Raw genomic sequence first — 21580 nt, forward strand, 5'->3', positions numbered from 1 at the left:
CAGGGCCTTTATATACAGCTACAGTCCTGGTCCTTTTTTATTTTTCATTCTGACACAGGGTTTTGCTTGGCGGCCGAAGCTGGGCTCAAACTCCAGATCCTCCTGCTTCAGCTTCCTGAACAGCTTGGATTACAGGAATATGCCATGGTCCCCAGCCGAGATGAAGACCTGTGCTGCTGTCCTTGTCACTGTGACGGCTGGACACTGCGTTAGCTGCTCTGTGTGTTTCTATTATTCGTTTAGTACAAGGTCTTGCTATTCAGCTTGGACTGCAGCTCAGACTTGCCGTGATCCTCCTGTCTCAGCCCCCCAGTGCTGGGACTGCAGCATGCACCACCACGCTTGGTTTCGGAGCAGGGCACACCTGGGGTTCCAAGGCCAGCACAGCATATGGCACCAGGGATTGAATCCAGGTACTTGCACTTTCCAGGCATGCACTTAGACTACCGAGCTAGCTCCCCAACCTCTTGGTGTGCTTCTCGCCAGGGAGAGGGCCTAGTGTCACTGAGGCACAGATTGGAATACTCCATTTTGGGCAGTGGCACATCTGAGCAAGGGCCACTCCTTGGGGCGAGGGGAGCCACTGCAGTGTGGCGTTGGCTCGGAAAGAGCCAGGCAACCAGTAGCCCTTACCTTCTTGGCATCCCAGGTCGGCTTGGACAAAGTCTTGTCTGCCTCTGATGTGGCCTCGTCCATCCCTGGGACCGTCAACAGCAAGACTGGGGCGGAGACAGGGACCTTGAGGGCAAAACTTCACCACACAGCCCCCTGTGGAACATGCCTGACTCGCTAGGACTGCAGGAGACCTTATCTTATGGAGACCTCGAAAGGGCTATGAAAGGGTCCACTGATGAGCAAAGACTGGCATCTTATAAAAAACAAGAAGAGCTCTGCACTCAAGGCTGAGGCCCCCAAGGACCGTGGGGCCTACTGCTTCTTGGCCTTTTGGCTAAGGCCAAATGCAGAGCCACAGAGTCCTGAGGCAGCAAGAAGAGCCCCGCCCCACCATGCTGCACCCTCCATCCCAGCTCCACCCCCATTCAGGGTGTCAGGGAACACAAGTCCCAAGCACAGTCCCAGGGCCCCAGGGCCCTATGCTGGGGCACCCACTGGAGGAGACTCAGGCACACCCTTGCTCGTTCCTGGACTCCTGGCCCTCCTCTTGGGACAGGATGCCACTGTCTGTGGTGAGGGTTGCAGGCGCCTCCCACGTGCAGTACTGTGCCAGGCAGGCCCCCCCTCCACGCAGACCTCAGCATGCACCCCTTGCTTGAAGCTAAAGGTCCACCCCTGGCTGCCAAGTCCCCTCCCTGTGGGCTTGCTGCCCTACATCTGCAATAGCTATCTGTATCCCCCCTCCCCCAGCTGCTATGAGACAGTGTCCATTCACAGGAGCATTTTTCTCTGCCCAGAAAACTCCGATGTACTCTTTCAAACCCACCCCCTACCTCTGACGGTGTCCCTGCACCCCTCATCCCATATCACAGGCTGACCCTTTGATGATCTGTCAGCCCATCGGTGGTGGCCTCCCAGAGCACAAAGGCCACCTGCTGGCCCTCCTGACCCCACTGGAGACCCAAGTGCCCTGCCCATACCTCTCTTCTGGTGTGTGTCCTGAGACCCCCCCATGAAGGGCTCCAACTGGGTGGGCGTCATTGTGCTCTGGTGCAGGGCAGAATCAGAGTTGGTCCTGGGAAAGGGAGGCAGATGTGGGGCTGGGCACCGGGCTGGGGTCCCTCTGCCAGTGCCTGGACTGCGGCCCAAACCCAAAGACTCAAGTCCAGAGGACACTGCAGTGGCTGTGCGGGCCTCGGCAAGCAGCCACCCCACCCTCTGGGGCAATGATGCAGGGTGAGGAACGGCAGGGCCCTGCACGGCAGCCCCAGGGAGGCGGCTGTGCCACAGGGCCCCACAGCAGGCACAGGCCCTCATACACACGTCAGCTGTGGCACGAATGGGTGCAAGGCCCAGCCTTGCCCTTAATTCTGTGCTGTCAGAAGGCACAGAGCCAGGCAGCCCACTCCCCGAGCCCCAGCCATGGGGGAGCTGGGAGGCGCTGTGCTCTGGGCCTGTTGGCGGCCACCCAGGATAGCGAGGACAGAGCTGCCCAGGCGGTCCCCAAAACGGCTCCCTGGCTAGGAAAGCCTGTGTTGGGGCGCGGCCGGGAGTTTAAGGAGCACAGGACACCTGATGGGGATGCAGTGACCAGAAAGGAACCTGGTGCAAGGCCAAAGGTCATAAGGACCCTGGCCCTGAACTACGCCCCTGCGGGTCCCTGCAGGTCCCTGCAGGTCCTGAGCCAGTGTCAGAGCTCCCTGCCCAGCTCCCTCCTTGCCTCCTGGCCTCCTTTCGTGCATGTGTGCATGTGGGGACTCCAAGGCCTGCGCTCAGAGCTGCACCAGCCGCTCTTATTCTGAGACAGGTGTGCACGAGTCACTGAGCTCCCAGGGGACTGCACTGGACCTTGCAATCCTCCCGCCCCAGCCACAGCGCCAGGCCACAGGGGTGTGCCCCCGTGCTCAACCATTTCGATCTTTCCTGATGACAGCAACAATGAGGGCTCCTTTCCTTCTGACAGATATAGTTGTGTATTTTCCTAGTTTTCCATCATTGATATAGAACACACTATAATTTTTCAGTGACTATTTAGCAACATATAACGAACCCACAACATAGCATTAAGTTAGAAGTGAGCAGCTTCGGGGGCACGGTGCCTGCCTGGCAAGTGCAAGATCATGAGTTGGAGTCCTGGTGTCACACACACAAAAAGGAGCAGCTGGGCCTGGTGAAGCGGCCTCTTGTCCCAGCTACTGAGGAGGCTGAGGCCAGAGAATCACTGGGGTGCAGGACTCTAAGAGCCCTTTCACAAAATAAAATGTAAAAGAATAAATAAAAATGACATGGAACATCCAATTTTGGTTGAGGAAAAAAGCAGCAGAAAAAATTAAGTCATAAGTAAGTGGAAGAGGGCTGGTGAGATGGCTCAGTGGTCTAAAGCACCTACTTAGAACAAGCTAAGCTAAGCAAAGCACAGGGACCGCGGTTTAATCCCCCAGCACCACATGCCAGACAGCCCCACCCCCTGGTGGGCTGAGCTGGCCACACACACACACACACACACACACAAAATTAATTAATTAAAAAAAAAAAAAAAAGTAAGTGGAAGGGCCTGCCAAATAGCTCAGAGGATTAAAGCGCCTGCGCGCCAGCACTGCCCCGGGGGCACACTGAACCAGTGATTGAGACTGGGCATGGTGGTGCGCGCCAGTAATCTCAGCTCTTGGGAGGCTGTAAACAGGTGGATCACTACGAGTCTGATCTAGTAGTGAGACCCTGAGCACCTGGCAGACCCTTCCCTAAAATACAGAACAACAACAAAAAGTAAGTGGAGACTCTGAAGACTCTCCAGGCTGTGACCTCGGTGTGGCGGGAGGGCCCACTTCCAGCAACTCCCAGTTGTGCTGAGTGTGTGGCTCTGAACGGCGGCGCCTGCTTGGCACACGCACTCGGAGGACACAGCAGGCAGCCTGACACTGACCTCCTCCAGCTGCTGTCCGAGGGGGGCGAGAGGTACACGGTGCCATACGGGCAGCTGTCAGCGTGTGAGGAGTTAAGGGGACTCAGCTGTCACCTCAGACCCATTCAGACGGCACCCGCGCCTTGCTCCTGGCCAGGGCAGGAAGCCCACAGGCCCTAGACTGCACTGCGGGGCTGAGGCAGGACTTCCTGCCTGCCTTCATGCTGATCCAGGGCACCCTATGACCACCCCCGAGCACAGACCCCTCACACATGCGCGCCCAGGTGTGGCAGGAATGGGGCTCAAGGCCCAGCCTTGCCCTTAATTCTGTGCTGTCAGAAGGCACCAATTCCTCCAGGAAGTCCTCCCAGGTTGGCCTGATTCCAGCCCTGGAGCTGGCAGAAGCTGGCAGTGGGCAGCTAAACCACAGCCTAGTAGGCAAACTCAGGGTACAGCTGCCACTGGGGCCTAGGCTCCAAGGGGCTCCATCCTGGGAAAGGATATCTGCCGTCCATGCTTGTCCACCGACAGGGGCCGGCGGTGTGGGGACCCGAGGCGGCCACGCTCACGGTACACTCTGTCCACCAGCCCATGGTGTCGGGTAGTCCGGCTGGTGTCCAGGCCCGAGGACTGGAAGGGCGTCTGAGGACGAGGAAGGGATGGAGACACAGGGCGGGAGGAGAGGGAGGGGGAGAGAGAGATACGGAGGCAATGGTTACAGAGTGCAGCTTGGGCTGCCCTAGTCCCCTGATTGGATCTCAGGGACCCCGCTCCAATACCCTAGATGCCACGCTGCGGCCAAGATGGCCTCCTCCTGCGGCCTCAGCCCCCAACCCTGAGCACAAGAACGGGGCACATGAGCCAGTGGGGGGTCCCAGGCTAGGGACACAGGCGAGCGGCACAGCTGGCATGCACGGCCAGGCAGAGCGGCACAAGCTCAGGGCCTAGCACCGGCCGGGTGCCAGGTTGCAACGGCTGAGCAGCCCATGGCCAGGTGCACACAGGCCTCCCCACACCTGACCCTTGAAGGGTTGCCAAGACAGGGCCAGGCTTCCGGCAGAGCCAGCTGCAGGGCTGGCCTGGCCAGGCACGCACTCTGGGCTCCGGGCACCGTCCTGGGCTGCCCTCCCCCACACTCATCCAGGCCTGCCAGAGCCAAGGCAGGCCCTGGCTGGACGGGACTTCCTTCCGGCACCCAAGCCGCCTGAAACCTGTGCTCTGCCCGTCCTGGCCCTGCACTGCCACCTGACCAGGCGAGATCTGCTGCCTCTGCCAGCTCCGGATGGGGTGGGGTGCCTGCCTGGCCATCTGGTCCCTGGACCCTGTCTTGTGCAGGCAGCGGGCACAGGGCGAGGCTGACATGAGAGAAGCCTCACTCGCAGAGGTACCCACAGCAGGGATCCTGGGGGCCCACTTGCCCCAGGGTCCAGCTGGACCCAGGAAGGACCGCTGCAATGGGTATTCCAGCACTGTTGCCCCGAAGGCTGAGAGCCCAGGAGATGGTGACTGAGCAAGGGCAGGGAACCTGCTGGCTCTGAGCAGCACCTAGGCCATGGGTAACCAAGGGACAGAAGCCAGGGGAGAGGAAAGAGCCGCGCAGAGCCTGTGGCCTGCTCTGGGCTCTGTGCACACGCATGTGCAGAGGGGACCATGCAGCACGGGACGCATGCTCGGATCCCACTTGGTGCACCCTAGACTGGGAGATGTGGGTGTAGCACTGTGCAGACCCCAAGAGCTTGGGGCCCTGATGCGACCAACATTCTTCCCAAGGTGGGGGATGGGGGATGGGATGCTTCCTTGGGAGCCACAGGGGCAGCCAAGGGGGACTTGAAGACACCCAGTGCCCACGCATTGGGGGTCTCGAGGACTGGCGCCAGGGATACTGTGGCCTCAGCTGGGGGCTCAATTACCAGAGAGACAGGAGCCGCCGCCAGGGCCTCCCCCAGAAATCCGCTGGGCTGAAAATGCAAGAACCAAGACTTTCAGACACCTGGCAGGCGGAATGCATGGGGCCCCCTACTGCGGGCCTCAGGCAGCAGACACCCAGTAGGGCCTGTGTCCCCTTGGCCTGGAAGGGCTCACGCAACTCCCTGTGGGCTGAGGCAAGAGTGCCTGGAGCAAGCCCTTCTAGAGGGGCCAGAGCCCTCTGCGAGACAGATGCAGGAAGGGGAGAGGAGGCCTGGAGTGGTATGAAAACCTCAGGGGAAGTCAAGGTAACACGTAGTCTCAAAGTCTGTACCCCTGGGGTATACCCCACCCTTCCCACAGCAGGTGGAGGGGCTGCTGTGACTCAGGGCGCAGGAGGGACAGCCTGGTCCCCTTGGCCCTCATGGCCTCAGCTATCTGCAGGCTGAGTCCCATCACCAGGGCAGCTGGCCCTGTGGACACCGGGGCCTGTGGGCCAGGACAGGGAGAGGCCTGGCCCACCTTGCTCGGGTGAGTTCTGGTAAGGCAGAGCGGAGCCACACCCTGGTCTGTCCAGAGGGTCCTGCCCCAATAGTGGGGCCAGGCAGCTGGGCCTTCCCCTGAGAAGCAAGGGGCTTACAGCTTCTGCAGCCAGAGCCTAGGCTGCTGTTTCCTAGGGTGGGGCCAGGGATGGCAGAGTTCAGGGAGGCCACTGCAAGTCCAGCTCACCTGGAAGGGCAGATCTGCAGCGCTGCTCCCGATCTGGTTTACGTTGGGCAAGGACCCACCATAGTACTGGCCGCGGCTCGGGCCCAGCTGCAGGTACTGAGACTTCTGAAGCTGCAGCTGCAAAAGAGAGGCAACGGCTGTGGTGAAGGTGCCACAGCAGACACCCGAGGGAGCGCGGACCCCAAATGTGGCTGGCTGCAAGCTATGCAAGAGGACATCAGGCCCGGGTCTCACCCCAGCCGATGGCTCTGTGTGGACCCAGGAGAAACCATCCTTCCTCCAGCTAGAACCAGGGTAGAAGCCCAGCGCAGACACACAGGGCCAGATGCCCGGGACCCCAGGGACCTACCTGAGCCCCCATGTCCCCACAGCTCCTACCAGGCGGCACCGCTGCTCAAGCTGGGCCTGCAGTTCTCCACATGCCCTGCTCCTTGGAGTGGCCCTGCAGATGTGTGGGCACCCTGAAAGGCCGTGTGTGGCCCTCGGGCAGGAGGGACCGCCACACTGCAGAGGAATGACCAGTAGGTCTGCACTGTGTCCCCCCACATGCAGCCCCTCGTGCCAACCTGGCTGTGGGGTGGGAAGAGCCCCGGGAATTGGGCAGATGCCAGGAGCCCCAGCAGCATGTCAAAGCCCAGGTAGATGCTGTTTCCTGTAGGCCAGGTGGACCAGAGCAGGTGGCTGCCATTAGAAAGAGAGCACCCTCCCCTACTGGACCTGGCGGGGGGGGGGAGGTGCTGCCCCTCCCGGATAGGGGTCCCTCAGGACTGTCCACATCCTCCTCGCATCCCAGCTTCATGCAGCAGGCTGCCCTGCAGCCACCTCCCGTGGGCCCTGGGGCCAGAGGCCCTTCGTGCTGCACTTTCCCTCTCCCTAGCAGAAGTGGCATAGGCAAATGCAGCGCAGGGGGGCGGGAAGGAAGGGCTCCTGCAGCATGGGTCCAACTTTGTTTCTGAGACTGGGTCTTGCCGCATAGTTCAGGCTGGCATTAGGCTCCTGAGTGCTGGGATACCAGGCAAGCACCATGACCCCTGGCAAGTACTGCACACTTCTGCACAGAGAAACTGCCTGCTGCCAGGCCCCAGGGCAAGAGCACCTTGACGTCACTCCATGTCACAACCAAAAGAAGGGTCACAGTGTCCCTGATCCTTGAGCCATAGTAAATGGTTTGTGCCGGCCATGACTCAGGGGAGGCCATGGCCAGGAACACAGGCCAACAGAGATGGGCCAGGTGCAGTGCAGGCAGCAGTCCTGGGCCGTCACACCCTGCACATCCTCACAGCGCAAGCAGCGCCACAGTCTACTGGGAGGGGGCACCTGGAGGCCCACCTGGCCTCTGCTGTTTCTGCACCAGGTCCTTCACTGGTATAGACTGCAGCTAAGTCCCAACCATGACTGTCAGACCTGAGGGTGGACTGGGGATGCCACCCGGTGGCAGCAGGGCCTTCTTCTCCCTGGGCCTGGATGGGGCCAGCCTGGCCTTGGCCCTGTGACCTTTACTTCAGCCACAGAGTAGCGGGGCAGCACTGCTCTTGGAGCAAGCAGAAGTCTCTTCCCAGGGCCACACCGCTCTGGCCTTCCCCTGGCATCATCATCCTGTCCCCAGACAGAGACCTTGCGAACAGACTGCACAAAGCCTGCAGCCAGCAGCACACTCCTAGAAGAGTGAATGAGGAGCACGGGAGCAGGAGGTGGTGAACAGATAGATGGGAGGCCAGATGACAGACGAACCAAGTACACAAATACTGCAGTCTTCACCCACCAAAGGAGGCACAAAGCAGTAGCTCGGCGGGCAGCAGATGAGGGGCACCTGGGAGGCGTGATGCCCGTGCCCTGGTTTTCACCCCCACAGCCCCATCCATGGGCAGCAACGCCCACCAGGGAGCAGCCCATTCACACTGCATCAGGCCCTGGCTTTGCCACATTCTTTGGCTTTCTGGTACCAGGAATCACACTCAGGACCCTGCACTTGCCAGGCAGCTGCACCACTCAGTCACATGCCTAGCTTCGCCACATTCTGATACCCTTTCCACTGGGGAGTTGTAGGTTTTCAGGAAAACAACAAGGACAGCAGAGAGGGTTCCTCATTACCCCTCACCTGCTTCCCCAAAAGCTCAACTCCTCAGTTCCAGGGATGTTGTCAAAATCATAGCAACAACTTCAGGATGGCATTGATCCTGGCACTCTACGCAGACCCTGGGCCTCTCATGGCCATGACAACGACCTCATCAGAGATGACCTCACTCTGATGCAGTCCTTCTGGATCGAGTCTCAGCCTGCTGATGGCCACTGCATCCAGGGCAGGCCTGCATGGCCACACAGACAGTGGGAGGCGCTGGGCCCATCCTGCCCTGCCCAGCCTCCACCCAGTTGCTGCTGCCCTGGGCCCCCCCAGAACACCAGGCCTGCAGGCTACCGCCACCCTGGGTTTGGGGTCAGAGGAGCTAGAAAGGAAGCACAGCGCCCCATGCAGGCACCTGTGTCTGGGGACTGAGGCTGTGGCCCCCACAGAGGGCAACAGGGTCCCGGCAAAGCCCTGAGAAGCCCATGTTGGCCTCTGGCCCCCCATGCCTAAGCTCCTCGGCCCTGAGCCTCCAGGGTGGCAGTCAGCAGGGACATGAGGTATCTTGGGGCAATCACAGCACCATAAACAATCTGGGGTCACCCAGCCCCAAACCCAGGACTTTAGGCAGCTTCCTCCTGGGTCTGAGGGGTGCCAGGCGTGACCCGGCTTGTGGCAGTAGACTCTGCTCTCCCCTGGCACCAAGTGGCCTTCTCTGGGCTCAACCTCCCTCCCCTTCTGCAGTAGCAGCTCAGTGCTCTGTCATGAGCCAGAACTCCCACTTGCCAGCGCCATCAGCAGGAAGCGACCAAGTCCCCGGTTGGAAGCGTGGCTCTGGGTAAACACCAGGCCACTGCGTAGAGGGACCTGAGTGCATGGACTGAGGACGACCCTGCCAGCACCCAGGGACACTGTGGAGGTCTGGCTGCCCTGGCCTAGAGAGAGTGCTCCCAGACACTCCACAGGGGTCCTTGTCCCCAAATGGCCCACTGTCAGGCCCTGGGGGTGAGGGTATGGACATAAAGTTGGAAACACAAGAGACCCACCCAGGCCCTTCAAGGAAAGCATGCTCCACAGCGTAGATGGGTAAACCAAGGCCCAGAAGGACCAGGCTACCCACGCACCTAGACCCCAGTGCGGAACTAGAACTGGAGCCTGTGTGACTGGCAGGCCTGGGACCACACTGGCTCAGGGTCCACTCACTGCCAGCCTCACAAGGAACCCCTCATTTCTGCCAGGGACACCCCCCCCCAAAGCAGCCTGTGCTTACATCCTGGGGCCTGCACAAATCCTTCCACTGCGGCTAGGGAACCCTGCATACAGGGCAGGCTCAAGGCTCCCACTGTACCCCCATGGCACCCACAGGGCAGGCTCAGAGGCTGAGTGGCCCAGTGTGACCACTTCTCCAGCATGAGCAGACACATGGGCAGCCCCCATCTCCTGGGAACCTTGCACAAAACAAGGGGACACCCCTGCCCCCCATCTGCAGATGGAGCTGTCCTTGGGCAGGCCAGGGCTATGGGCAGTCACCATGGCAATGGGCTGGCCTTCTAACGAGATTAAGGGGAGCAGCCAGCTGCCGCTGAGCTCTGCCTGTGCAGGACCAGGCTGCTGAGGGGACGGAGGCAGGGGTGCTCTACACAGGCTGTGCCCTCACTAAGAAGGCCTGTAGGGTCCCCCATTGCCTCTGCCCACCACATTCTAGTACAGGCCTGCGGGCCCCTCCACACCAAGCTACCCCTGCCCCAGGGCCTTTGCACAGGCACTGCCTCTGGTGGGAGACCGTGGCCACCTGGAGCCTTCCTGCTCTGCTCTAGGGCCCTCCGGCTACCCTGCTGCGCCTCAGGGCTGGGGAAGCATGTAGTGTGGCAGAGGGGCTCAGGGTGCGGCTGAGCACAGCAACATCTCTCAGCACACAAAGCCTGGGGACTGCATCCCCTGCACTCCACCACTACCCCACTCCCTCAGCGTCAGGAGGGAAAACTGAGGCTTAAGAAGGGCAGGGGCCAACTGGGTGTGGTGATTCACACCTGTAATCCCAGCACTGGGAAGGCTGAGACAGGAGGATCACCAGGAGTCGGAGCTGCACAGCAAAACTCTATACCAAATAAATAAATAAATAAATAAATAAATAAGAAGGGGAAAAAAAATGGCAGAGGGCAGAGGTGGGGCTTTCCCAGCCTGCAGAGCACACAGGACAGTCAGAAGGGCATACACACCCAGCCTGCAGTCCCAACTCCGTTCCCTGACAGCCCTGAGCACTCCTTAGCTCCAGATGGCGATGGTGCACAGCCCATATTCCAAGCCAAACTCAGCACCCACCCAACTCTGCCAGGGGCCAGTCTACAGCATCCTGCCTCCCTCCAGACTCCAAGGGGTCAGGCACCAGGTGCTGCTAGTAGTGGGGACACAAGAGCCAGACAGAGAGGCAAGGTGCTGCCTTCAGGAGCATGTGGCCCAGTTGGGGATCCAGAGAGCACAGCGAGGCCTCAAGGAGGTGGCACAGGAAAGCACAGCAAGAGGGCAAATGCACAGGTGCTGGGGCTGCGGCGCACAGGCCTGAGGACGTCGCAGTCGCTGAGGGAAGGAAAGCTGCCCTAATCCTCGGAGCCAGCCAGGCTCCTCCTGCAGCCCGTAGTGCCACCTCTGCCCCGCCCCACGATCCAGCGGCACCATCTGCTGCCTGCAGCTAAGGTCTTGGCTTCCACATGAGGCCGGCTCAATGCACCCTGAGCAGGTGCAGCAGGTGCACCTCCACCCGTGCACACCACCTCTGGGAGGGGCTGGGCCAGGAGGGGCCAGGCAGGCATCTGTCCCCTACTCCGCCCCATCTCCCCGGGGATAGGAGTGAAGCCTTGTGCTCCCCACTTTTAGGCATCTGAGCCCTGAGTTTCTGTGTGGCTCTGAGGGTAAAGAAAAGTACAGCACTTGACATGGCCAAGAGGAAGCACGGCGCTCAAAGGCTCAGGCAGGAAGGTCCCAGTGGGAGAAGCCTGGGCTCCCACAGAAGCCATGCTTCAAAATAAAACAACTGAAAGGGGCCAGGATGCAGCTTAGTCCAAGGTCCCTGGGTTCCATCCCTGTAATAAAGGGTGCAGGCCAGAAAGCATTTTTCTGAGGCCCAACACCCCCATTCAGGCTGAGGTGAAGATTTTGTGCCTCAAAGCCCAGTTTCACAGGTAAGACGATGCCCTCTTGCACACCATGACAGGTTCTCTGCCGCCTGCGCACTGCACAGGACCCTGGGCAGCCCAGAGAGATGGCACAGGTGCGCCAAGTCAGGGGCAGGGCAGCCTGGTGGCCAGGGACACCGACCTGGCTGGTGAGCATGCAGGCTCCCCCGCCTCACTGCTGTTGGCTCCAGGTCCGGCCCTCTAGCCCCGCAGGAGCCGGTCCCCGAGCAGCCTCCTGGCGGCCCCAGCCGCTTCCTGTCTCCGGGCTCCGCTGTCCGGATGTGCTGCACACATGGCATCGCAAGTGTGTGGCCGTGGCTCTGGCTTCTCTCACTCAGTGTATTCTGCGGGTCACCTCTGTCCTGAGGCCCGGCAGATTTGCTGGTGCGGGTGCCACACTTCTGTTTATTTGTGAACCAGCTGACAGACACCTGGGTTATTTTCCTGTGTCCGGGCCCTGTGAGCAGTCTGCTATGGACCTGGAGGGCTGAGCATCTGGACTCCGGCCTGCTTTATTTATTTTCTCCATCACTGGGGACTGAACCCAGGACCTTGCAAACTCTACCACTGAGCTCCATCCCCAGCTCTTTTTAGTTTACTTTGAGGCAGGGTCTTGCTAGCTTTCCCAGGGTGGGCTGACTGCCACCCTCCTGCCTCACCCTCCCAGACAGCTGGCACCATAGGTGGGCATCACTACACTCTGCAGAATCTCTGCTCCAGGTCTCCTGGATCTAAGCAGAAGAACAGCTGAGCCACAGGAGCTGCTGTGTGTGTCCTGCTGAGGAGCCGCCACTGCTGCAAGTCCACGGCCACAAGCCCAAAGCCTCCCACTTCTCCTCGGGCCCTGCTGCTCCCCACTGAGCTGCACCATAGTGGGCAAGCTGTTCTGCTTGCAGACAGGATTTCAGGTTTCTCCCTGTGCTTGTGCCCTGCTGGTGCCTCGGGCTCTACCACCTTCCCAAGGCCAGGATACTTCGCCCTCGGTCTCCTGGGCCTCTGGTCACCAAGTGATCGCTGTGGCACTGCCAGGCCCAGGCCTGGCACATGGGATGACAACTGTGTGAAGGGAATGGGCACAGGCAAAACTGGCATGCCAAGCTGGGCTGCCACGGCCCTGCCAGCGTGGTCCTCAGAGCCGCTCCCCGCCTGCGCCCCAAACATAAACACAGACCGAACACTGAACCCCTGGGAGCAGGCGCAGATGCCTCTAATCAGGCACAGCCTGCAGACTTCCAGCAGGCAGGGTCCCCACATGGAGGGGAGCACGGCGGGGGAAGGGGAGGTCAGGGCCTGAGGGGCCTGGTTGGCCACCCCCACCTCCAGACCCTGCCTGCTAGCTGGCCCAGCGCAAGCTCTGCGTGGGAGGAGAGGGACCACAGCCTCACTTTACAAGTAGGTAAACCAAGGCACTGAGGAGCATATGCATGGGGGGCTGTGCTCCAGTCATACACTCTCCCCAGCTATCTCTAACATAAAAGCACTGTCTGCCAGCACTCCAGGAGGCTGAGGCAGGACTGACAGTTCCAGCCTGGCCTGGGCCGCTCGCTTGGTGACCCAGTGAGGCCTGATGTCAGAATACAAAATGAAGCCGACTAGGGGTGCGACTCAGTGGGAGGCCCTGCACTCTGGCTCCAGTGCTGCAAAAACAAAGTTTCCCTGGGCGCTAAGCCGCCCCTGACTTACCACCATGTGCCCAGGGCCACCCATGCACTCTGCCTGGGCCTAGTATCAATACGCCTCACCTAGGTCCTTCCTCTCATTGCCTGGCTTTTCTTTCTGCTTTGATTTTTCAGTCCTGAGGCTACCACCCAGGGCCTTCAAACCAAGCTGCATCCCTTGTTTGTTTGTTTATATATTTATTGAAAGAGTCTTGCTATGCAGCTCAGGCTGGCCTTGAGCTCACTTTGTAGCCCTGGCTGGTCTAGAACTCCCAATGATCCTCTTGCCTCAGCCTCCCAGTGCTGGGATTATAGGCGTGTGCCACCACACCTGGCTCTTTTTTTATTTTGAAAGGGAGTCTCACTAAGTCACGAAGTAGACAAAACTATATTGGAACTTGTGATCCTCCTGCCTCAGCCTCCCAAGTGCTGGGATAACAGATGTGTGCCCCCAGTGACCACCTGAAAGCCCCAGCTCCTCACAGTCACCTAAGGCTTGCACACTGCAGGCCGCAGCACATTCCCAGGACATGCCATCTGCCTGGTGGCACCCAGGAAGTATGCGGACAGCTGGCAGGCTGCACTGAGGGCCAGCCAAGCCCAGGGCCCAGGGCCCCTAAGGGAGGGCTGTGGCGACCATGGCCACTTGCTCTGGAGGCCCTGCAGCCCAGGCACAGCAGATAGGGACTCTCAGGGTCTTGTCTCCAGAGCACTAGGTAATACTCCTGCTTACAGGGACACAGGGCTGGCCAGGGACCACGGCGCAGTGGGTGTCTCAGGTGGCTAAGAGGACAGCAGCTTAGTGCAAATGGCCCAGCCCCACCAGAGATGAAACCCTGCCCCACAAATGTCTGCCACTAGACCCCAGAACGCAGCCTTCTTTGCAGCCAAGTGTTTGTGGACATCATTAGTTTAGAATCTAAATTTGGGTCACCTAGAACAGAGGATCTCTATAGCCAGTGCCTGCTGTCCTCCTAGGACAACGAGGAGCGCTCAGAGGCACCTGGACTCCATGGGGACAGGGGAAGAGCCTGGAGGACAGGGCCAGAAGCCAGGGACTATCCAACATGTGGAGCCAAATTCAGGCCTGTCATGGGGCCTTAGGAAAGGAGCCCTTCCCTGGCCTCTCCTCTGCACGATGCACTTGTGCCACAGCCCACACACAACTTGGGGTGCAGCAGGAAGAGGCAGCCAGCTCTGCAGGGCAAGGACAGACATGGGGCTCCCAGGGTCCCTGGAGCATGGGGATGTGCCAAGGTCTCCAGAGCCACTAAAGAGCCCCCATGGGGACAGGGATGCCCCAGGGCACACGCTGAAGCCACTGCCCACACATAGCAGGGCCTGCTGGGCAACACCTGAGGCCAGGGACCCCCAGGTAAGGGACCAGCCAGGCAGAGCTGGCATAGGGAATGGTGCGCAGATGGGGTTCCAGAGGTATGCGGAGCAGGAATGGGGTGAGGGCTGCTGCAGAGGAACAGGGCCCAGCCAGGACACCCCCGGGAGAGCAGGGTCCGGCAGGAACCTACAGCACACAGCCAGGTGTGGTGTCTGGGTACCTCCGTGAGGTCAAACCCCCTCCCACCTCAACCTCACAGCTCAAGGGGACCAGCTCAGCCCCAGGTATACCTGCCCCTCACTGACAGCTGACCCACCAGTCTCTCGGGGTCCTCGATGGGAAGTGGGGAGACAGCAGGCATCATGAGGCTCACTCAGCCAAGGAGAGGCTGGAGTGGCCTGGCAGGGGCTGCTGAGGGTCCAGTGGCCGCAGGGTGCCAGAGGGCACCACCTGTAAGGGCCAGCTTCCCATCAGCATCTGGATGTCCTTAGCCCAGGGCCAGTGAAGCAGAGCCAGCACAGGATGACAGTCACCAAGGGCCCCTCCCCAGCCCGCAAAGGACAGCCGGGTCCCTGCTGCACACCAAGGCCCTCCAGACACCGCTGCAGGAGCCAGGCCAAGGGCACAGGTGGGCTTAGGCCCTGGGGTGAGGAGTGGGCAACCAGAGGGTCCGGAGGGGCTCTCTGCTAGGTGATGGCTTCTCAAAATTTCAAGACCTGACCAAGTCAGCTCTTTTCAGGTTTTGCTTCTGTACAACTCATTCTATGCCTCTGTGGGCGAGGCCTGGTGTCCATGTGGCTTCAGGCAAAGGACAGAGAAGTGGACAGCAGTGCAGGCTGGTTTGAGAAGGAGAAAGAAGAGAACAGTAGAAAGGGAAGGCGGAGGCGGGGAGTAGACACAGAAGTCCCACCCACTGGGAAGCTGAGGCAGGGAGATCTATAGTTCCCGCCCTCCTACCAGTCTCCTCACCATCCTTCATCCTTCAAGTTGGGCCACATCACCCCACCTCTGCCCTTCCTGGGCCCCTTCCTTTCCTTCACTGTGCTGCAAGGGCACAGGCCCTGGGCTTAGGCCCCACCCACGCTGTAGCCCCGGCTGTCTGCCAAGGCCCTACTTCACTCCCAACGAGGTGCCGTGCTGAGGCTCTGGTGGATGTGACTTCTAGGAACACTACCCAGTCTGCCCCTGGCGCCCGCATCCCCACACTAAGGGCTGTCCCAGGGCGGCAGAGGAGGCTGAAGTTCCAGCACTGCAAGCTGGCACCCCAGGGCCACACCCCCCCTTCCCAGGACTCGGTTTCCTTCTGTTACCTGGGGGTAGCAGGGGTGGTGCAGGCTGGAAATGGCCAGGACAGGCAGGCAGGTAGCTGGCTATATCACAGCCATCTGGCAGTGGCCACGAGGACCAGGGCGACCTTCCTACCCCGACCCTGTAATCACACTCTGGGAAGCCAGCCCGCAGGGAACAGTGCAGGCACAGATTAGGCACAAAGACGTCCTTGTGTCCTCGGGAGATCAATGAGTGGAGTCCATGCCCCAGGCCCAGCTCCCCCAGCTGGTCAGAAGACACCAGCCCCTGAGGCAGGAGGAGCTGAGCAGGCTGGTGCCAAGGTGCAGGGGCAAGTGGCGGCTTCTAGGACAGCTCTGCAGCACAGTACGAGCAGGTGAGGGAGTGGAGCTGCCAAGGGCAGGCAGGCAGCAACTGGGAAGCCACCAAGGTGAGGCCACACCCAGTGCCCAGGAGGGCCAGCCAGGCTGCCACAGGGACAGGTGTGGGGCTAGGCATGGCGGCCCACATCTGCATCCTGGTACTCTGGAGCGGAGGCAGGAGGATTGTCGAAAACTTGAGGCCAGCCTGTGCTACACAGAGAGTTCAAGGGCCAGCCTAGAATACACAGCGAGGACCTGTCTCAAACGGCAATAAAGGGCTGGAGAGATGGCTCAGTGGTCTAAAGCACCTACTTGAAACAAGCTTGGCAAAACACAGGGACCGCGGTTCGATCCCCCAGCACCGCATGCCAGCCAGCCCTGCCCCCTGGTGGGCTGAGCTGGCCACACACACACACACAATAAATAAATGTAATAAAAATAAATAAATAATTAAAAAAAAAAAAAAGGCAATAAAGTCCCAAACAAGAACACAAACCACACATGGACAAAAGTGGCTGAATATGTCTCCCAGTCTGGGGTGTCACATGAGTCCTCTGTGGTGCAGGCTGAGGGCCAGGCATGGAGTGACACCACCACACTGTCCTCTGGAAGTGACCAGAGCTTCTGGGCTACAGGAGGGGTCCAAGTACCTCAACACCCTTCTCTCCAGGCCTGGCCCCTAAGCCCCTAGATACCCAGGTACCCCAGCCGCAAGGGCTCTGGAGAGTGCTGTGACCAGCACTGGAAAGGACGGAACTGGAGGCTGGGGAGGCTCCAACGCATGACCGCCTGCTCAGAGCCCCAGAGAAAGGACACCAGAGTCCGCCGGGGCGGGGCATGCAGAGGTCCATGCAGGTGTTCTGGGGACAGGGAGGGTCACTCTCAGATTGGACCAGTGTGCTGAGGAGACAGGGTGGGGTCTTTGGGAGGCTAGGGCAAGGACATGGTATCAGCAGGACCACACGCCTGGCCCTCAGCCCACAGTCACCAGCTGCACCCCTAGTGCCAGCCCTGACAGCAACGGGGCCCGGGAGGCCAAAGCACATTTGCAGGGAGCTACACACAGCCTTGGTGCAGGGCTCACCCAGAGGACCAGGGAGGAGTTGCTGGCCAAGGCTGCTGCCCTTGGAGTCAGGAGAGACAGGGCAGGCGGGTGGGGACACAGCACAGGAGGGTCATTGAGCTCCAGAAGCTGTAGGTGGCCAGGAAACAGCTTCCCCTGGAGCCCAGGAGGGAGCATGGTTCAAGGACCCTTGTCACCACTCTATTACAGCACAGTGACCCCAGACCCCCCACCAGGACAAGTGGTCCCAGGCCTCTTCCAGGAATGCAGAGGCCCCTTTTAAGAGGTGGGGCCTAGCAGGAGGCAGACCTCAGGGACAGGAGCACCCCTCTTCCTTGCTGCTCTCCTGTGGCCAGGCAGAGCCTGGAGGAGCCTCTCCCTCCTCCCTCCTTCCTGAGGGGCTGCTGATGCACCACCTGTGGCTCTGCACTGCAGCCCACTCCTCGGATTCTCAGACCTCAGGAAATCCTGAGTAACTCACCTTTCTAGTCTCCTCCAAGGTCCTCTGTCTAAGCAGCAAGTGACTACACCTGATCCCAGGACCCTGTCCCTAACCCTGGGCCCCAGGCTGGCCACTGCCTTGAGCTTCTGGACCTGGGCTGTACCTGTCCCCTGCAGCTCCCTGCTATGAGCCCACCCTCCCTGCCCCTGCCCTCCCTGTCCTTGCCAAGTGCTGCACCCAGGGCATACTGAAGAGAGATGGATGCCGAGTTATAATCAGGGTGGACTGCTTGCAAAGAAAGGTGCCAGAGCACGGCAACAAACGCACAGAAAAGTGGATCGACACAAGGCAAATGGGGTGGAGAGCAGAGTATTACTCCAGCACGCAAAGGCAGGAACAAAGCACTGACACCTGCTGCGGTGTACGTGAGCTTAAAAACATGACGACGCTAAATGACAGGAGCCCGGCACTGATGGCCACCCTGGGCGTGGCGCTTTTGCCCTGAAAGGTCTCAGGGACACAGCCGCAGAGATGAGCAAAGGGCGGGGCAAGGCAGGCAGGGCTGAGAGGGACGCTGGGGAGGGGACAGTCTCCTTCGGAGCGTGGGGTTGTCTAGGATGATATAAACACCCAGAAAGCATATTTGATTCCAGACAGCTCACTCCCCCGCCATAGACGCCACCTCAGTCGCAGCCACTGACCCCTTGTGACCCTCAGCACTCTGGCCCCCACTGTCCCTGGGCGACCTCACTGCTGGGTGTTAGTTACCTCTTTTCACCAGGACTCCTACCCCTGGATTCAGGCTACTCCCAATCTAGGGCCACCTGCCCTACTGTCTCATCCCACCCATGGCCCTGTCCCCATCATGCCAGTCCTGGGTTCCCAGGTCAGGACATCTGGGGACACCGAGCATGGCCCAATGCTGTTTGGGCTGAGTGGAGACACAGTGCGTCCACCGGCTGTGTCTGGGGCCCTGGTCTGCCCCTTCCTGGCCAAGGGACCCAGACAGGTTCCTAAACACCTGCCTCAGTTTCCTCATCCCTGTGGGTGGGTCAGGATGCATTCTCCATGTGGGGGCACAAAGCCTGTGCTTGGGCCAGCAGTCAGCAGCCATAGCCTGACACAGCCCAGGGAAGAGCAGGCATCACTGCCCACGCGGGAAGCTGGGGCGGGGCCGGTCCCACCCGGGCCCTGGCCTCCATCGCAGAGCCTAGTGAGGAAGGCGAGCGAGCAGGCCAGTGCACAAGGGGTGTGCGGTGTTGGAGAGGAGGGCGTCCTGCCGCCCTCGGGGGCCACACCGCCCAGGAACGTGCGGGTGCAGCTCTGTGTGTAGCCGGGGAACAGATCCTCTGGGGTTTAATTTTAAACTTCCTTACCCACTGAAGAATGCAAACCACCAGCAGGGGCTGCGGGCGGCCTCCCAGACAGGCAGCAGCAGCCCCTCATCCCAACAGGAAGCCCACCACAAGGATGAGGACGCCCCTCCACCCCTCCACTGCCTGGGGCTCCCAAGGCCACAGGCCGTCTTGAAAACATCAAGCCTGGTTTCTGACAAGTGCCTGACCCAGCCTGAGGGAGTTGGAGCCAGCTGCAGTGAGGCCCCCTCGGCTGACCCCGAGTGAGGCTGAGCGGCCCATCAGCTCCCAGACCCAGCATCACCCGCTGGGCCCTGGAGCTGAGCCCTTTTCCCGTGGAGACTGAGTTGCTGGCCTTCCTTGAGCTGCCCAAGCTGAGCTCAAGCTTGGAATTCTCCTGCCTCAGCTTCCCAGAGTGCTGGGATTGCAGGCCTGTGCTGCGGTGCCTGGCTCGGAAACTCTTTGGGAGTGCCACTGCCCCACACCACTGGCCGAGCAGGCCTCTCCCAGTAGCGCAGCACACCACATCCCAGCAAGACAGCATGAGTAGGGGAGACGAGCGTGCTGCCCTCGTTACCTCAAGCCCAAAATAGCTGCAATGCTCCATTTTTTAGGTGCAGTTCGACGGCATGTTGCATAAGAACAGAGAGCCACCACGCAACCTGAAAGGCCAGAGGGCTGCCAGGGCTCACCTAGAACGCCTGGGCACCGTCGCTTCGGAGTCAGGCCTTGCCGAGCTGGTCTTCAGGCTGCACCCCAGGCCAGCGCCAGCTGGGGTCCCCACCACGCCTCCCTTCATGCTCCAAGACCCTTCCTCTGAGCCCGGCCTCTGCTGGGCAGCCTGGCCAGGGCCACCGTACCAGCCACCTGCGCGACCCCGTCCAGAGCAGAAAGCCAAAAGTCTCTCATGTGGCTGCCACAGACTCCTTCTTTCCTTTATTAATTCAGTTCAAACGGTGTCACTCTCCTTTTTTAAACATGCCAGTAGGTTTCCATGCTATTTAAAATAAAACCCGACCTGCTTGGCAATTCGAGAAGTTAAATGAGTTACCACAGGTCCCAGCAATAGAAAACTTCACAGACACACACGCACACATGAACACATGCCAGAGGCAGCACGAGCGCTAACAGCCACGGGGCAGTGCCCGTTACTGTGCCTGATGGGGCATGTCTGTGGCAGAAGTGTTACTCTGCCAGGAACAAAAGCAGCATGCAGGCACACAGCACCACGTGGGTCACTTCTGGAGCCCAATGCGAGTGAGGAGCAGGCACAGAGGGACCTAGGCTCTAGAAGTGGCTGTCAAGGGAGGGCCTCCTTTGGCAGAGACGGAAACACCCAGGATGAGGCGAGGTGCTGGCTGCTCAACTTGGTGAGTGTACCCTTGTGCTGCACTCTGCTCACGATGTGCAGCTCACCCCACCAACAGCCCAGGCTGTGAAGGCCCCTACGCAAGGTGGCCTGCCACTCCCTATCACACCCTGCGCCAGCTGCTGGGCCCCCTTCTGCCCACTTGCCTGTGCCCACACCCTTGGCCTGAGCCAGCTATGCCCACAGTGTCCCCAGCAAGGCCACTACAGGCCCCAGGCCAGGACAGCATCGCCACCCTCCCGATCAGGGAACACAGAGCCATCACCAGCACCCACCAGCCCCCCCCCCCCCCCGCAAGCAGAGTGCCACCTCCCACCCCACATGCTCACAGAGCCCTGCGGCCGCACACATTGCATCTCTGCACACTCACGCTGCTGCTGCACATGCCCACCCTACATGCGGACATGACACTGACCTGCCCAAGCCTGGGCTCCTGGGGACCCTCCCCCTGCGACACCACACCCCCACGCTTGTGGTCCCTGAGCCCAAAGGCTCGCAGCTCCTGCACGGGTCTCTAACCCAGATTCCCAGGCCTCAGGGTCACTGCTGACCTGGGCGTGGCCGTGGAGGCATCAACAACTCTAAGAAGGACCTAAGCCTGCAACCCCCTGCCGCCCCGATGCTTCCTCCAGGCAGGCAGGAGCTGTAACCTTCCCAAGGGCCAAGGGACACTTCCAAACAATGCAAACTTTGGTCAACTTTTGTTTTTTAATTCACTTTCATATCACACCTGTCCACTGTCCTGACGCACTAGCCATGCCCACAGCAGCCAGCGGCACCTCTCCAGGGCAGGGTCTGTGATCCCCAATCCTGGTTCCAAGGGGCTGGCGTGCACACAGTGGGCCACGGGCCAGGGCCACCAAGGCTGAATGTGACCTGGCTTCTCACTGCGGCCCAGGTGGAGTGGCAGTCCCCTCTCAAAAGGCAGGGACAGGAAGGTAAAGAGCTGGGTGTCACGGTGAAGCAGACACCATAGCTGCCCACCGCTGCCCACCACACTCACTGTCCCCGAACTGAGGTCTGCTGAGTGCTGGGAGAAGACCTTGTGGGAAGGGATGCGCTCGGGCGCAGGAGGGGTGGCCAGCCTGCAGAGGGCTTCCTCCAGGGTCAGGGCCTGGCCCAACTGGGATGCAGGCTTCTGGGCAGTACCTCGTTGAATCCTGCATGTCCAGCCCAGCTGGCAGGACTGGTCTCCCAGGGACGGAGGGTCAGTCAGCTGGCAAGCACTGTCCCCAGGTGGGGACAAGGTAATAGCCCTTAGCAGCAAGGCTGAGTTGCACCAGGGGCCAGAGGTTTGGGGGATGGAGCAGGGCATGTGATGA

At 60.3% G+C, this 21580-nt stretch overlaps 1 protein-coding gene across 5 annotated transcripts in view; it reads right to left on the reverse strand.

The window, feature by feature from the left end:
• Positions 1-21580, reverse strand: part of Crtc1 (CREB regulated transcription coactivator 1) — a 55193-nt gene that overhangs the window by 15111 nt on the left and 18502 nt on the right. For 4 of the 5 annotated variants that reach the window (XM_023707205.1, XM_023707204.1, XM_023707203.1 and 1 more), the window contains exons 2-7: positions 6152-6268; positions 5428-5475; positions 4022-4159; positions 3539-3600; positions 1596-1690; positions 634-719 (exon numbers count right to left, since the gene is read on the reverse strand). In XM_023707205.1, coding sequence (XP_023562973.1) covers positions 634-719; positions 1596-1690; positions 3539-3600; positions 4022-4159; positions 5428-5475; positions 6152-6268 — 546 coding nt within the window. The remainder of the gene's footprint in view (positions 1-633; positions 720-1595; positions 1691-3538; positions 3601-4021; positions 4160-5427; positions 5476-6151; positions 6269-21580) is intronic. The other variant, XM_004646853.2, reaches the window with a different exon arrangement.

Source organism: Octodon degus, unplaced genomic scaffold (assembly GCF_000260255.1).
Source record: "Octodon degus isolate 3935 unplaced genomic scaffold, OctDeg1.0 scaffold00282, whole genome shotgun sequence".
NCBI classification, from domain to species: domain Eukaryota; kingdom Metazoa; phylum Chordata; class Mammalia; order Rodentia; family Octodontidae; genus Octodon; species Octodon degus.